The 17827-nt window shown below is 42.1% G+C and overlaps 1 protein-coding gene across 1 annotated transcript in view; it reads left to right on the top strand.

Annotated features, from left to right (window-relative positions):
* Window positions 1-15311, top strand: part of egfem1 (EGF-like and EMI domain containing 1) — a 45446-nt gene extending 30135 nt beyond the window's left edge. Inside the window, exons 25-39 of the mRNA XM_008425378.1 lie at window positions 5845-5973; window positions 6692-6820; window positions 8400-8528; window positions 8679-8807; window positions 8955-9083; window positions 9216-9344; window positions 10459-10590; window positions 10964-11092; window positions 11171-11299; window positions 12209-12337; window positions 12765-12893; window positions 13020-13148; window positions 14096-14224; window positions 14345-14473; window positions 14883-15311. Coding sequence (XP_008423600.1) covers window positions 5845-5973; window positions 6692-6820; window positions 8400-8528; window positions 8679-8807; window positions 8955-9083; window positions 9216-9344; window positions 10459-10590; window positions 10964-11092; window positions 11171-11299; window positions 12209-12337; window positions 12765-12893; window positions 13020-13148; window positions 14096-14224; window positions 14345-14473; window positions 14883-14962 — 1889 coding nt within the window. The 3' untranslated portion in view covers window positions 14963-15311. The remainder of the gene's footprint in view (window positions 1-5844; window positions 5974-6691; window positions 6821-8399; window positions 8529-8678; window positions 8808-8954; window positions 9084-9215; window positions 9345-10458; window positions 10591-10963; window positions 11093-11170; window positions 11300-12208; window positions 12338-12764; window positions 12894-13019; window positions 13149-14095; window positions 14225-14344; window positions 14474-14882) is intronic.
* Window positions 15312-17827: the final 2516 nt, after the last annotated feature.

Below are 17827 nucleotides of genomic sequence, written 5' to 3'. Positions count from 1 at the left end.
AGCAGGGAACACATGAGAATTCAAATACACAAGGACCGAACTGGGGAGGCAAGAGACAGCTGAGGACAATGAAGGGGAAGACACAAAAACACAGAGACTCGATTAAGAAAAAGACATACAAAAATCCATATCCTCACGCAAACCTGCTCTAGCAATGATTTGAAATCTAGGAAACAGAATGTATTACTTTGAAATCACTTTTTTATGCCTGGTTGTATTATTACTGATTCCATTTAGCTGTGCCATGTATTTAATCGCTCTCCATTTATTGCTGTGGCACCATACGAATGAATGGTATTCTAGAACCATATTTAATCTGTGGCATTGCTATTTACTGTATCCAACAATTTATGCTCAGATCCTTCAGTTGTATCCACGTGTCGGCCTCAGACTCAAACGTTCACAAACAGTTTAACTCCAAATACACTAGAGGGTGCTGTAGGACATTTCTTCACGTTTCACAGTTGACGCTGAATCCAATGAATCACCAGCCTGTCATAACTGAAACCATTTTAAGGCCACACAAATAATCCCAAGATGTGATTTGTATTAGTCATTCTGAGACAGATGGAGTGTGTCTCTGCAGTCATGCTGTCGTAGCAAGCTATTCGTGTAACTGTTCATCTCATCATCACCATGTTTGTCCTGAGCTGCAACAGTAAAAAAAAAATCATCCATGTAACAAATTCATTCTTGATTATAGTCCTTTGGCTTGAAGTGGCCTTGTGTTATTACAGACCAAAAGATTTACTGTGAGTTCACTACCAGCCAATGAAATTCATACCACCTTCCAAGTATGCAGGGCTTCTTAAATCATGGGTATGTCACCCTGGAACAGAGCTTCACATCCCTAGTCATAACAGTCTGATGTGCAGTCATCACTCTGATTGGATATTGTTATAGAAATGCAGCCATCAGACTGACCGAATTTCATTTTCTTAAGGTTTAAACACAGGTGTCCAGTTACTTGGTCTCTCCTTCAAGTAGGATTCTGGAAGGACCTGGTCGGTGAGACGATCCAGATCTCTTCAATTTATCCGTTACTCAAACTTTTATGGCCAATCTACGTGGCGCTTTAATAAACACTGGCAATCTTCACTGGAACACTTCCTTCACAAGTATCAGAACCCCTGGGAATGATGTACGTCTTACCTTGTATTTCTTCCTTTTGTGTTTTCATAGCATACGATTGGAAACTAAAAGGGTTAAATGATCTTTAATGTGACCTCTTTTATTCAGTATGGGTGAAGAATCCCACACTGGTGGATTTACATATAACCATATGTGTCCCCACAGCTTGTGTCACCCCTGCTGACAACACTTTGAATGATCAATTCAATTCCAGTTCAGTTTATTCATATAGTGCAAATTCCCAACAAATGTAGTTTGGAGGCAGTTTACAAAAAAAGTCATTTCAATTCATACATACATACTTCCTACCTGATCCTAGTCATTCAACAGTACATCTCAAGATAGCTTAAAAAAGTTTATTTCTAAGGAACCCAGCAGATTGGATTGAGTCGTTGGCTTGCAGCATTCACTCCTTCTGATTGAACACATAGCAACAGTATAAAATTGGTGGCGTTGAGTCATCACTACAGCAATCCCTCATACCAAGCATGCATGTAGCAACAGTGGAGAGAAAAAAAAACTACCCTCTAACAGTAAGAAATTTCTGTCAGAACTTGATTCAATACAATCTGTCACAACCTACTGGAGTTTTGAGAAGTCAGAGACAATTGATATAGAGTTATATTCAAAGTTCGTGAAAGCAAAAAGTTAGTAGAAGGAGAGGGAGGATGATTGGCACATCCTATTATTCTGACTGTAGGACAACTCTTAGCTTTCACACCAGAGATGCTTGTTAAATATAAAGCAGACCAGAGTTCCTTTACTCGGATAGCCCATCATCATTTTAACAGGTGTGAAAGCTTAGCTGATCTCTGCCAGGAACCAAACAAGGGGACTTTGGTGAAGTCTAATGGAAATCTCATTCATGGTTCAACTGGAAGTGGTAAAACAACCGAACTATCTAGCAAGATGGTCAAGAAAGTGAAACCAAGGCAAGATATGACAAATATATATGTGACATGAAAACATTGAATTCCTTCTGGTAACTTGCTTTACATTGTGTCACCATAGCAGAATGCCACTGTCTTTCCCTCTTTGCTTCATTTTTCTGTACTGTGGTGTTTGACTCGTGTAACAGGACAACATCCTAAATAACCTGTTGGCTCGCCCGCTGAGCGGTTGCTTGTGATGAGTAGCTGTTGTTACTGCGTTATGTTGAGCAGGCGGTTTAGTTCATCTTCAAAAATGCAATATGAAAGTGAGCCAGACAAAATGAAGGTGTGCAATTTTCCTACTCAAGAAATATTCTGGTGTGTGAGCACTCTGCATGTTCTCCCTGTAGAGCTCCCCTCTAAAAGGTTGAAGATGCAAAGTTGAATGTTAAGACCAAAAGTTTCTTAAGACGATCTGTAGTCATATTTTGTTCGTTGTGCTGTCTTTAGCTCAATCCACAAGTTTTCTATAGCATTTAGGTCTTGAGAGTGAGATAGAGTAGAATAGAAGTATATATTTATTGTCCCTGAGTGGAGAAATTCAGATGTACCAGGAGCAAGTATTTTATGGTGGAAGTTACCTGATTTTTTTTAGCATTTAAAAGATCCTTGCAGTTCAAATAGTTAATGATGACAAACACCTTTTTATGGCCTTAGAACAGGGGTGGGCAATCCTGGTCCTCGAGGGCCGGTTTCCTGCACCGCTTAGACGTCTCCCTGGTCCAACACACTTGAATCCAATTGCTGAGTCACCTCCTAAGTGCAGTCAGGTTCTCTGCTAATGACCTCATTGTTTGACTCAGGTGTGTTGAAGTAGAGGTACATCTAAAAGTTGCAGGAGACCGGCCCTTGTGGTCTGGAGTTGCCCAGCCCTGCCTTAGAATATAAACATGCCCACAACGTCACAGATCCTCCACTACACCTAACGGTGGGTATGGGGTGGGAAGGCTTAGTCATAGTCCCACCTGACCAAAGCACATGGCTCCAGTTACAAAGTCCAAGACCCAACCTGCTCATAAAAGTCTTGACCATTTGTGATGTGATCAAAAGATATATATTTTCATCTAGTATCCGCCCAAAACAATTGGACAGAGACTTGATGATGCAACTGTTTTCTGAGCTTTTGATATCTTTTACCTTCTCTTACCGTCATGCTCTCTGTGTGTGGTGATAAGATTAACCTGGGTCTTCATCTGGTTTTGTTTATCACAGTTTGAGTTGTTTAAAACTATTTAACTATCACTCTGCACAACTTTATTCAAGCTTCTCTTTTCTTGTTTCTGTTTTCAAAGTTATAATGATTAATGTATGTCTTCTTACTTAAATGGTAAGAATATAAGAATAGTCACATGGTCTACATTTTCCCATTTTAAAGAATAACAAAAAGACAAGGACTTCTGTGTCGTGCAATATTATTTATAAAATAAAGTCAAAGTTGTATTTAAATTACTAGACATGTTAGAAGTGGCAATAAGTAATAATAATGAACCAATCTCTCCTGTAAATGAGATCCTAGATCTGAGTGAGACAACCTGTGCAAATGAAGGTAAAATAAAAAAAAACCTTGAGATTTTTCTTCATGTGTCAGACCATGCTGCTGCAATTAAAAAGGATTTTTCACACCTCCTTACCAGGGCTATGAATAATTGTGGAGAGCGCTGTAGGTTCACGGTGATTCCTACATACCACGTGACTTTGTCAGAAGTCTTGCTGTGGTGCTGGTGCTGATGGGAAGCATTTGAGTCAATTATTATTAAAGAAAAGAGGCCCATTTTCTGCATTACAACTAGAACTTTTACTTCTCCAGGTACAATTAATGTGGATTGCGCTGCTCTGCATCTTTGATGTTTGCTTCAAAATGCTGCCTTTTGTTTGCAGAAGAAAGAACTCCGGCTCAACGAACGTCGAAACATCCGTGTTATTGTTGCTTGTTTGGTTGTTGTTTAGGCCCTGATTGGCACCAGGAAGTTTTATTCTGCGTTCTGTCTCTCCGGTCTGTTTCTGTGGTGCGCTCTCGCTGGTTGTGTGGTCCCTGGACCTTCTTTATAGTCTGACAGCAGTGGCTCTTACACAACCAGGGATCTGGAAATAATCCCGCTGTCTTAAAGAGCTCATTTAGTCAAGAGATGGAGGCTTTCATTGATGGCCCGTGTGTGCGTGCCTGTGTGTGTGTGTGTGTGTAGCTTTTGGCTAAAACATCTGTTCCTACCTATAAACAAAGAATCATAGGGAAGAGTCTATATTTATAAACACTATATGTCAATTCTCTACTATCAGAGGCCACATCGGTGCCTTGCTGTGGATATGAATACTTGCTGCCCCCTGCTGGCATGAAAAAGTGAAGTACATACTCAACTACATGCAAGGACTTAGCACAGAGGATGTGTTTCAGTATAAATGTTCATATTTTAATGTGCTGAGCCACTGTAGAATTTGTAAATAAATATGCCAGGGTGATCCTCTCCTTGTTGCCATGGTTGTCAAATACAGTCCAGACAATAAACAGACAATAAAGTGTTCATTTTGCTACCGCTAAGTTAATGTCCAGCTGTTTTAAGATGACAGCATCCTCAGTGGGCCAGCTACAATAAAACTGCTCTCTAACCACTTCTAAGACGGGCAAAGACGTCATGCTGTCAGCGTGGGAACACAGCAGTGACCAGGCAAGAAACTGCTGAGCAGGAAAGATGCTTTCACCAGTTTAAGGCCTTGAGGTAAAAGAGCTGAAATGAGGAGAAAAGGAAAAGGTAATGAGGCATTAAAGAAAGATGATTTTTTTTCCCCCCCTTGATAAATATTCATCAAATTTCTTGCTCAGGTTTGGCTGCTCTGGCAGAAAACCAAGGCACCAAAGAGGAAGCAGATCCTTTTCACCATTTCCTACCTTTACAGTTTTGTTTCTAAAAACTGCATTGAATTAGGGCAGATTTGGGAAGCAGCAAATTGACCCAACACTGACCAATGGTCATTGATTATTGATCCTATGAATCAACACAAGAATTAGGCATTTTGTTGTTGTTGTAAAGACTTCTAAAGCTATTACATTCAGGTTAGCCTCTGATCACCACAGCAACAAACCGAGCAATCAAAAATAGGTTGTGAATAAACAAAGTCATTCCTTCCTGCCCAAATAAAGTCATGCTTGCTGACAATATGTACATCCTGGTGGTGGAAAAGTCCCATTCATGCCCCAGCCTCTGGCTAGCTTCTTTTTTGAGAGTGGACACCATGCTTAGAAAACTCTGAGTGTCACTTGACTTTGTGCACACTTAAACAGTCTTTTTAGCCCTCTCTGAGAATGGGAAACAGACCCTCAGACTGGCATCTGCTTGTTTCTTGCAGCAGCATCATATGTGTGTGTGTGTGGGGGTGTGTGCGTGTGTGTGTGAACAGTAACCAGGCTTTGTTTTACCGTAGGTTGGAGGGGCCTGTGCACACAGCAGGTGCTCTATTTACCGGCTTTTCGTGCCCCCTCTACCCTAAAGAAAGGAGGGGGTAGGGGGAGCCCTCTGATCCGCCATAAAACTTTGATGTGGCCCAGATCCACCACACATGTGGGGGACAGGAGCTCACTTAACGAATGCAGGCGCTCAGCTGCCGCCGCAGCGTGGTACTGCAATTTGATATTGGTATTTTGGGGAGATGGCATGACTGAGAGGGAAAGTAGGAGGGGAAGTGTACGACTTTTTAGAAAAAGAGAGAGAAGTATGTGAAAAAAGCTGGCATCAAACCTTTTGCACTGCCAGTTCTAACCAGTCGGATGTTTTATCTCGGCCCACAGCGTGCCCGGACGGCTTTTACGGGCTTGACTGTGGCCAGATGTGCGAGTGCAGGAACGGTGCCCGCTGCCACCACATCACAGGAGCCTGCCTGTGCACCGCCGGCTGGGCAGGACCACACTGCATTCTGGGTAATGGAAGCCACATCATTAAAACAGGGTGTGAGGGAGGCCCTCGCTGCGGCCCTTCACGACATCCTCTCCTAAAAGCACAACTAAGATGTGTTTGTAAACAATTATCTATATAATGAGACATTGCCAATGACTTTTTTAGGGATGCGTAAGGGAGGAGAGTGGAGGGAGGACGAGAGTGCCCTCTGGCACCCGGGGTTTAATTGAGGTCTATTCTGGATAAATGCACCCACATGTATATAGAGATCAGAATCAGGGAAGGGAGAACATAAGTTGGAAGAGTCTTTTAGCAGCTAACCAATAAGTGTTTTCATGCTGAAGTTTCTTGAGGATTTCATGGCTTTGTTTTAATGAAGCCTGTGAATTGCCCACTAAAATTCTAAGTCTGTGATTCTGCAGCTTTATTCATGGCTTTGCTTTTTCCGCAGCCATTTTGTGGTTCCAGCTATCAGAGCTCGAGTCAGCAGAAAGCCACTAATATGAGCTAATGATCTATCTTTGCCATTTGCTCATTTTGTTTTTCTTTTCCCCTCAAGCGCCAAATGTCAAGTTCACCTTTCAGTTAGCAATGCGTTTATTTAATAAAAAATAAAAATAAAAAAAACCTGGCTGAAGCTATAATATTATAAAGCTTGGTCTTCTGTAGATTTCCTGTAGAGGATTTAGTGTTGCATGGTAAGACTTAGTCATTGTGCCCATGTGTGTTTTGCATTGTCAGAATGCCAAAAAGGTCGATTTGGAGAGAACTGCGGTCAGACCTGTAAGTGTCAGAACGGGGGCAGTTGTGACCACGTCACCGGGCGATGCAGCTGCACAGATGGTTGGACTGGAGCCCACTGCCAACTGCGTGAGTATCTCACCACTTCAGTAACTTTACAAACTTTATTGCCATCAATGGTGGGATGAAAATAGGTAATTAATTTGCAACATGTCTGGTCATCCAATAGTGCAATAAATAGAAACAATACACAACACAGCGCTTATTTTGTAGTAAAAGAAGACCAGAACAGAACAGCCCAAGTTTGAGCCGTCAGTGTCCACAAAGTGCACAGTGGAATATGACAGGCGCCAACCCTTCCAGTTTTAGTTTATTAAGCCTAATCATAACAGCAGGTGCAAAAGAGATTCTGTGTCTCTTTTTCTTTACGGCAGGCAAGAAGCTGGAAATCTGTAAAGAGAGGATGATCCGAACATAACATGACAGAGGTAACCTTCCTCAGCACCTGAAATTGGACTTGAGTCCTCACCAAAATCTTACCAGCCACCTCAGTCGAATTACCGAGTCTATAGTCGTATTGGCCAGGGACAAATTAGAAGAAGAGCAATCATTTCAGAAGATTTCCTTTAAAGTACAGATTTGGATGGACTAGTTTTGATGCAGCGATAACATGAAGTCAAAGAAGAGTACAAGAATATCCTCCAAATACTTTTACTATTCAATATACAGTTGCTGGTACATAGTAGGAAAAAGAGACATCAAGCCTGTGGTAAACCAGCTGATGAGTGCAACTCATTGGACATCCATTGGCTGTCGCACACTGAGATCTACCAGTGTTTTAAAAAATATCAAACATCTTTTAGTGATGTAGTGATGTAGGAGGTTTTGTTTTTTGCAACTGGAGCAACAACAGAGTTTCTTTGTACCTCTGGAACCTTCTGTTTAAGGAGTGATTAGATAAAGATGTGAGGAAAGAGGCTGCACAATATCTCAGTATTACACAGTATTACCAGGCCCTGCATTTTTCATAGACTTGGTCATTTTACAAATAAAGCTGCACAGTTTTAAAACTGGACATATACATTACATTGTCACGTTCCAACCACACATTTCAATAAATTTTATTGGGATTTTATGTGCTATTTCACAAAACACTACAATGTAGTACATAATAGTGACATGGAAGGACAGATTTAGATGATTTTCAACATTTTCCACAAATAAATATTTTTTAAGTGTGGCATGATGCTTCCACGTTCAGCCTGAGTTAATACTTTGCGGGACGTCTTTGGGGTTTGGATGTATCAGCTTTGTACTGAGAGTTTTGAGATGAACCTCCTGCTGCCACTGCCATGCTTCACAGATGAGATTATGTATTCAGGGATATACAGATTGTTATGTTTTTTTTTTGTTTTTTTTTTTTTTTAGAAACATTGTTTTACACCATAATTCCAAATTTCTCCACAGTTTTATTTATCACCTCTCTGGTGAGTTCTTCGGTCTTTGTGATGCTGTTGAACAAAAGTTCCTCTGAAACCTTCACAGATACTAAAAATAAAACACAGTTGGACTCTATTTACTAAGATTGTTTATAAAACTACAAAATTTGGAAACAATCTCAGGGGTGTGTATGCAATTGCAACCTTACCAAATACACTGAGCTCTTTTTTTTAATCTTCTTTTTAAACTTTTACCTTTCTGCATGTAGCTTGTCCACCAGGACATTATGGGGAACAATGTTCTAACAAGTGTCTGTGTCAAAATGGAGGCTTGTGTCACAGCGTGACTGGCCAGTGCTCCTGTCCACCTGGACACACAGGAGCTGCCTGTGAGTTAGGTGAGTCAATACACACAAAAAAACAACAAAAAAAGATATTAAAAAGGCTTTCCTAAGTGATTCTCTTGATCCGATAACAAAGCATCCTGGTTATGCATGATGACATTATTTCTAGACGAATAATATAATCATTTGGCTTTCCTCTGACAGAGTGTGGAGAAGGAAACTATGGCGAGAACTGCACACAGACATGTGGATGTTTAAACGGAGGGAGATGTGACAAGGTGACTGGAAAATGTCTGTGTCTGCCTGGTTGGATTGGAGAGAACTGCCAATCAGGTGAATTCAGAACCTTTCTGTGATCGCACATTGACAGTGAGAGACGGATGGAAACAGAGCCTCTCTTCCCACAGCCTGAATCTGTGGTTGCACTTCTTCGGTAACCGCGGCTTGAGTTCGTTCTGATCACCGTGTGTTTCTCTGAAGCCTGTTCCGAGGGATTCTTCGGGGGCCGCTGCGAGCGGAGGTGCGACTGTGCCCACAGTTCCAGTTGCCACCACATGACGGGTCGCTGTGAGTGTCAGCCAGGCTGGAGGGGAGCCAGGTGTGACAAACGTGAGTGTGTGTGTATGAGGGGGTGGGGTGGGGGCAAAGAAACTGCAGCAAACTCTATTCTGCTTGAATCAGGCAGAATAGAGGATTTTTTTTTTCCTGAGATGATTGTGTTTCCCTCTACGGACTTATCAGCCTGCCTTCCTGGGTTCTACGGCCCTTCCTGTGCCCAGCGCTGTCAGTGCCGCCCTGGGGTGCCCTGTCACCACAAGACGGGGAGTTGTGGCTGCCCAGCTGGACTCACGGGGTCCGGATGTGAGAAAAGTAAGAACAAAAAAAAAAAAAAAAAGAACTTTGGTGTCAGCAAAATATATTTATCTTCGGCGGCAAGGTGAGTAGCTGTCAGTTTGCCCGCTTCGCGCTGATTAGAATTCCCCTTCTTTTCTCCGACTCCTGGGAAAGTTTACAGTTTACTCCATTCTAGGAAATGCACTCCACCTCCATGTGAGACCTTCACTATCACAGGACTGTATGAGAACGTTTCATTATTTATACCATACCCTGTAGGGCTGTATACGAACAGCTTCACTAGCCTCACTGCTCCTTTCACCCCCCCCCTTCACCACCTCACCACCCCTGCTCCCTTCCTCTCCTCACACACTCCCTCGACATCTGATAAATGTTACACACCGGTTGCCAAGTAAAACAGAAGGCATTGTTTTTGTCTCCTCGGCGGCGGATAAGGGCTTTTGGAAGGCAGACATGCATAATGACAGCGCTGTAATTGCCTCTTTAGTCTGGAGTCCTTTCTTATCTGTCCCCCTCGCTGCCTTCTGCTGCTGCTGCCTAACCAAGTAGCAGAGTGCCGCGGTCTCACCCGAAAACACGTTTGGTTCACAGATTCATCTTGGTCACTATGACTGATTGTCCGGGGACTTCATTCATTATTGTGATGAGTGTATATGCAGATAGGCGGCGAGGGTGTGTGAAAGAATGTCCGGCCGGGTTTCGGGCACAAGGGAAAGTTGCTGGGAGTGCTGGGTTTGTTACCAGTCAAGTGCTGAATGCCTCGCTGTTTTCACAGAATTATCTAAAAGAGAGGAAAGGGAAATGGCACGCGTCTTTGTTCCCACAAAGTGCTGAATGTGTGCACGGCTTAAGGTCTTTTCTGCACAACCAGGCAGGGCTGGACAATGCGATCGTTTAGTGCGGCGGCGCTTTACTCGTTGCATTATACTTTTAGTTATTTTTACCTGCAGATTTAAGATCACAAAAGTGTCAGAAACTGAAACAGATCACCTGTGTAAATGAGTCTCAATATATTTTTTTGTCTCTCCTTATGATCCTGTTGGTGACCTTGTTAATCTAAAGTAATGCTTGCCATGGCCTTTTGTTCACGTGGCTGTAATGCTGGATGTGTGTGGTTGTGTCATCCCAGCTTGCTCTGTTGGCTCGTTCGGACAAAACTGCAGCCAGCTGTGCCGATGCTCCGGGCTCCATGAGCAGTGTGATGCCGCAACAGGGAGATGCAGCTGCTCACCCGGCTACTATGGGCCACGCTGTGAGCTCCGTGAGTCTGCTGTTAGCAATGTGATGTCAGCATGATATATTTCACAGAATGGGCTTTTGTTTTCTGTTTGCCTGGGCAACTGATGGTAAGGAACATGCCAAGAAGGTGGGCATAGTAACTTGCAGAAGAGTTCACACCCCCATATCACATTTTGTCATGTCATAAACACACACCTTCGGGTATTTTATGGGGATTTTGTGTGATGGACTGAACACAAGTTAATGCATTGTATAGAGAGGAAGAGAAGTGATGCATGGTACTCAATTGTTTTTACAAATAAAAATCTGAAAAAAAAAAAAAAAATCATTAGAACCTCTAAAACAAAATAAAATCACTGTTGTTTCTCTTTCCGGTTGCCCTGTGGGGCCTCCAGAGTGCCGAGCGGGTTCATTTGGGCCAAACTGCAAGTCCAAGTGCACCTGCGTCAACGGCGGGCGCTGTGACTTTAGGATTGGGACATGCTACTGTCGTCCAGGCTACATTGGAGCTGACTGCAGTTCCCGTGAGTTGGGAAAAAAAAAAATCAACTTATTTACTTCAAATTTCTGTTCAAGTCCTACGAAGTCGTTTGTTTGTGCAGGTTGTCCAGGTGGACACTACGGGAAGGATTGTGCGAAGCTGTGCTCCTGTGCTGAAGGAGCGCGGTGCCATCCAGTAACTGGAAGGTGCATATGTGGCCCCGGAAGGACAGGGGCCTCATGCCAACAGGGTAAGCTGTTATTTCTGAGATCAATCAACATTATACTACATGGTAGAAAGGTAAGTTAGTTCAAATACAAAGACCATAAGGTGCACAAGTATTTGCAGCTTACCGAAGGTTTGTGGTAAGAATAAATGTCCATCTTTGAAATCGCAAGAGTCAGCTCATTGTTTAACTTTGAGTCACACCGTGTCACAGATTTCAACCGAGGCTTTTCTTCTGCTTTTTATCTTTTACTATTCCCATGAGTAAACAGAGACTCACCACTGAGGCAGACATGCATCATTTGAAACCATTGGCTTTAATGAGTTCTTTGGAAATGAGAGACCCAACAGAGACTGACAAACAAGCAGCGAAATGAGGGTGTAGTTTTCAACATTTTTCACTGTATATTGAAGGAACAAATTCTCCATTTCCTCAGAGTACGGCCTCTCATGATCACAGGGCTTTTATTCCCGGGAAACGGGAGGCTGAGCCGCGTTTTCTTAATCTCCCCTTTTATCAGCAATTCAGCAGGATTGCAGACGGGGGGTTTCCAGTTCTGTTTGGGCTAAATGTTCTCCTCCTCAGCCTCCTGCATGTACTTGAACATGCCACCTCTTAAGTTGCTCTTGTTGAATGTTTACAGAAACGTAGAAGCAGCTCATTCTCTGTGTTCCGTGTCACTGGATCTGGCAAGCGAGCAAATAAATAAACACGGGAATCAAAGATGTCTTGCTTATTGTTTTCCGGACACTAAATTACCCAAAGAAACATGATTATTCTTTTATATCAGTGCCAAATTAGGCTAGTTTGCCATCTTAGTAATGAACTGTTGGTTAAATAAACATGACGACTTTCAGTACCATGTTGTAAGTGTGTGTGTGTGTTTGAGTAGGACACGCCAGTCAGTGTGACTTTGTGCTATCATTTTTGCAGCTTGTCCAAAAAGACGCTACGGTGTGCAGTGCAGACACACCTGTAGCTGTCAGAATGCAGCTGCATGTGATCCTGTTGATGGTTTCTGTAAGTGTGGACTGGGCTGGACTGGACCCCGATGTGAGACAGGTATTCTGAGCCATCAGAGGTTCCCAACCACATAGTTTTACTTTATTGCACCGTCGCTCGAAGTAGTGTACACTGAGTTTTGATAATTGCTTTTAACAATTACAGTATAATGAAAAAAATTACTATTTGCAACTCAGGAAATCTCTGTGGTTGTTCCATGTTTCAGACATGAAAAGATTTTGGGTCGGAAAACCTATAAAAACATATTGTGTTTTTATAGAAAAAAAAAGGCTGCTACTAATAACATCTTTTATTTAGTTTAATCCCTATTTACTGTCTATGATTTTCATTTATTATGATCTTGCTTAATTATTTAGAAGGAGTTTAACAACCTGTCGGCTTTTGTCTATGTCAAAAACAGTGTTGACTGCTTACATCCATTGTACACAATTGTACATGTCTGTTGTAACTTTGTGTATTTGTTCAGCTTGTCCTGCAGGAAAATATGGGCCTGATTGTGCACAACACTGCCGATGTCTTAACAATGGGACCTGCAGTCGATTTACTGGCAGCTGCAGCTGTACTGCTGGCTACTATGGCGACTACTGTCAACATGGTATGCAAAGTCTTACAAATCCTGATTTTAAGCCGAATCATGAACACTTCGGTAATAACTGAATGAACAGGTAATTTGAAAATTGTAACTTTACCTTGATATCCTTTTTTTTTCTTTTTTTTTCAGAGTGTCCTTCTGGATTTTATGGATTGAATTGTCAGTTCACATGTGACTGTAACATGGGCCAAGCATGTGATCATGTGACAGGCAAATGTTTATGCCCACCAGGCTATTATGGCTCACGATGTGAAAGACGTAAGTATGAAACAAAATGTTTAAAAAAAATAAAAAATTAAAGATAGCAGCTATCAAGGACTAGACACCTGTGTTAAAGAGCGTGTGCTATTTTACTTTCCTTTGCACATAAAAGGAATAAATACTGTAATATAAAACCAACCAGGGAAAATGTGCATATTTTCTGTCACAAAAACAGGAAAGGGTTTTGCTTTTTTAGGTGATTATGGAGACAAATTTGTTTGTGTTGTTGTTTTTATTCAAGTAAAAGTGAGGTGCTTTCCTATGGTTAATGCATTTCTGTTACATCCTCTTGGCCTCCTGCCTGCTTGTGGGGCTCTCAGCAGCAGTGTGAGTATCTACTCAACCACTTCAGCACCAGCAGAAAATGTGACTGGGAGCTGAGGAATAGATGCAGGCAATCGTGTCTTGAATCTAATAGATAAGACGAGGTGAGAGATAAAGATGAGGACAGTAACGACAGTGGAAATGTTCAAAAAGTCGGTTCGTGACTATAAGAAAGGTTTGATTGCTGGGATGCCAATACATTTTTTTTTTTCCGTAATTATTTCTTTACAATTTTCTGGCATTGCTTTTCCAATATTTATCTTTGAGGAGATACACATCTCATTTCCCTTGAGGGGCAAACGTATTGGTTGAATAAAAATATTTATAAAAATCTATCACTTGTGTGTTGATGTGTATGTGTCTGTATGAGAGCATGCATCCGTATGTCTTGTCTAATATCTAATGCAAAAATGTTTGTTGTGTAAAAAAAGCAACATTATATACCCGCATGCTATCATGTTCAATAAATTAGAAAATAATGTTATGTTTAATCATTATATGTTACAGAGGCAGATTATTAACTATAAGGATGATGTGAAAATGTTCAAAATAATACTGATTTATTTGTGTGTGTATGTGCGTCTGTGTGCGCGTATGTGTGTTTTCTTTTTGACTTGTAGAATGTGAAAGTGGCAGCTTTGGACTGAACTGTCTGAACTCCTGTAATTGTGCTGACGAGGCGTCGTGTGACCCATCCACTGGTAGATGTCTGTGTCCCTCAGGCCAGTGGGGAGAGAGATGTGAAAAAAGTACCGTAATCTCAGAACCATATTTTTTGTTGGCTCTCTTAACGTTCCCGTTATTTTATCTAATGCAGCAAATTCCTTTGTTTCCTCGTGTTTTTCCTCCCGTTGTGCCTCTCCTGTCAGGCTGTGATGGAGACCACTTTGGCCCCGACTGCTCCCTGCTGTGCCAGTGTTTCCACGGTTCCCACTGTGACCGGGTAAACGGCAGATGTCTCTGTCCGCTCACCTGGCTCGGCTCGACTTGTAGCAAAGGTAAACTCGAGTTCCTTATTGCCTGCTCGCGTCTGCACTGACATAAAATGGCGGAGCTAAAGCGAAGCGGGACATAAGGTCGCAGGCTGTAAAGCTGAACCAGCTTCGGTGAAATACTGTGTCGTGAAGTGTGAGAGGCTGAGCGCCATCACTCTGCATGTCACCCTGTCTCCCTCAATAGGCGCTCCTTTCTCCTGACAGCTATTTTAATCTGCACTCAGCATGAGGCTAGGCTTTAGGCTGTCTCCGTTTTACCTACTCGCAGCAAAGCGCACAGGGGAGACTACAGAGCATTTACCTCCTCTCCAGAAACCCCTGAACATTTGCTTTTGATTTTCAACTAGCGCTGATGTCTTTTTGCATTTCTTTTTTTTTTTTTTCCCCCTCCTCCCTTGTCTTCCATTTTCAGCACGGCTGCACCAAACCTCAGGAGTGCTGAATATGTCTGTGTCTCACAGAAATAGAAGAACAGGCAGCAAAACCACATAACCCAAACAGGGGTGAAAATTCCTGACTGGACACTCAAAGTCGGGACTTGGCTCAGCGCAGCTTCGCTCTGATCATCTCTGAGAAGCTTTTATTGGATCTACGGAGCTGGTACTCAGTTGTCAGAGGCTGGCACTCCTTCACTGAGTCTGAGACAATCAACCACCGGTACCAGCATGCGAAACGTCTTTGGAGGACCATAAACTCAGGTCTGATTCAAGCTGGTTTCACAGGCCCAACACACACAAATACCTGCAGAACAGTTGATACTTACGTTGAATGAAACTGGATTCTTTTTGACATATATTGAGTCAGTAATGATGATCCACTTCACAATAAAACAACGAGCTCAGCAATTGTTCAGTTGCATTCTTGCATTTCAAACAAACTTTTAGTGTGTAGCAACAACGTTATATGATACTTTTGATTAAAACCATTAAAATAAGAGCAACTTTATGATGTTTTTCATGAGTAAATGTACAGGTACCGGAGAACTCAAGCAATAAAAAAATATTGTCGGGTACCAAAGGAACAAGAAGAGTATTCTTACTTTTAGAAACTCCAGTGCTCGTGGGCCGGTGTCTTGCAAATTTTAAATGTCTCTCTTCTTCAGCACAGCTGGCTCCAACATTAGCTCATTAGCAGAGCTTTGTAGAGTTTAACTGCATGCTAGTGAGGGGGTTTCAACATTTCATTCAAGTGTGCAGGACAAGTGACACATCTAAACGTTGCAGAACTCTGGCCCTCGAGGACTGCAGTTTGAGACCACTGGTTTGTATGTTTTGGATTGCTATGCGATTGTATGTGATTGTTCATCACAGAGTAACAGAAAAATGTGAATGGATTTCAAAAAAATCTAAAATGTGTGGCATGCGTTTGCATTAAGCCCTCTTTAATCTTTAATACACCCTTTAATAAAATCCAGTGCATCCAGTGATAGTGATAGCTAAATCAGAAGAGCCCACTTATGTTTAATGTAATCCCAGTTTTATTACGGCTGTTCTGTGAAGGCCTCAGGAGTTTACTAAAAAAAAAAAAAAACACACACACACTAGTGATGGAGTTGAATCATGACGATCAAGAAGCACAAGCCATAAGACAAGCTGGTCAAATTTGTGCTGAATGCAGAACTCTGCATGGATTTCATGTCACCATGCTCATGGCGAAACATGGTGGTGAGAAAGTTAAAGTCTGTCTTGGTACGAGCGAGTTCTTAGTCAATCTGTAAAAGAGTTTTTTTTCTCCCTTACAATTGTCTTATTTCCCATAAGATAAAACTTGTTTCCAGCTCCACGTCTTTGAAGTCAGTGTACATGACGTTCACAGCCAACAAATGTTTTGCACATTTATATTATTATTTAAATAAAACCTTGTGTCGTTGTCATTTTTTCCTATGTTACATGTTGCATGAGGAAAAAATATTTTAGATTAGTCATTTTATTGAAACAATTTAGTTCAGGCTGTAATAGTGTTACCTTTACAATTTGTTTTACTCCAAAAATCTACAAAAGATTGAAAATATACTTTAAGCTTCTTTATCAATTATCTTCTTGGTTGTCATTTTCCTTATAATTAAAACACAAATTGCATCTTTCGGTCCCCGATCTGGGTCATGTATCAGCTGTGCTTTATTGCGTAAAAATCATGAAATGTGTTTCGTTAATATTTTCTTCTGTGTTCTTCTGGGGCTTTGTTTCTTGCAAACATTGGAACTGTGCATTTTCTAGCGTAGCATTTTGCTTTGTATCGATTTCAATGAATTTTGAGCACAGTAACACTGAGTGTGTTTCCGTGTGTGTGCGTGCACCTGAGATTTGATCTTGACTTGTGTGTCTGACCGTGCGTGTGTGTGTGCGTGTGCATCAGATAGCAAGTGCACACTTCCCAGTGACATTTTTCAAGCTCACTGGAGCATGTCCACGACTAATGGCCACAGGCAAACGTGGTCCGGCAAAGCGCCTGGACCGAGCCTTCTCCCCCTTTTCCACCATCCATCCAGCATCCCCGGGGTGAGTGATGGGTGAACGGACTCACCAGCGAAGGATCGAGCCCCCTCACCTCACGCGCGCACACACACACACACACACAGATCCAGTCTCCTGTGTGGCTGATGGATGTTGCAGCGCTGCAGCTCACCCTGTGTTGTGACAAGCAGCAGATGTTCTCCAATAATGTTTATCGGCTGGGCCTTCATCTTCAGATGACACACACCTGTTTCCAGTCAAACAGGCCCAGAGAGGCCATCCATCCACCGTGTTCTGGGTGGCCACTGCACCACTGTATCAGCTCCTCCACGCATGAAGATGGGCGAGGAGGGAGCTGGCACGCTAGGATACATTTTTATGGTAAGATTTGTAAGATATTGAATACTAGACTTTAAATATGCTTACAATTATAGTTCAAGACTGATACCATTTTTTTTTTGGTGTAATCTTGATTCTGGAACTGCCTCAGAGAAAATTTGTATTTTCCTGAATGGTGTTAAAACTTTAAAAATGTAAATTTTCTTCTGATTATCTTTTAATGAATTTTTTTTTTTAAAGATTTCTGGCAAAAACAAGAAGAAGTCCAAGCTGCTGCATGGATACGTACTTATCAGGAGGCTGAGAAAGAGAAAAGGGGGGGAGGTTGCAGGAAACCAGCAATGAAATAGCCCGTAAACACTAAGATCGCATCATGGGTACTTTTTCGCTGTAATTAAGCGTATGGCACTCTTCACAAAAGAGATTCTATCACTTCGCTGCCATAGCTTCACGTCCCAGAGATCATTTCTGGCCCTCTGCGTTGAACCGGATCCCCCAGAAGGCCGTGGTGTTTTGAACTCTCGCTGACAAAGCTGTCTGCGCAGATAAAGAAATGAGTGGAGGA

The sequence above is a fragment of the Poecilia reticulata genome, linkage group LG13 (genome assembly GCF_000633615.1).
Source record: "Poecilia reticulata strain Guanapo linkage group LG13, Guppy_female_1.0+MT, whole genome shotgun sequence".
Lineage (NCBI taxonomy): Eukaryota > Metazoa > Chordata > Actinopteri > Cyprinodontiformes > Poeciliidae > Poecilia > Poecilia reticulata.
This window is presented reverse-complemented; position numbering and strand designations above follow the sequence as displayed.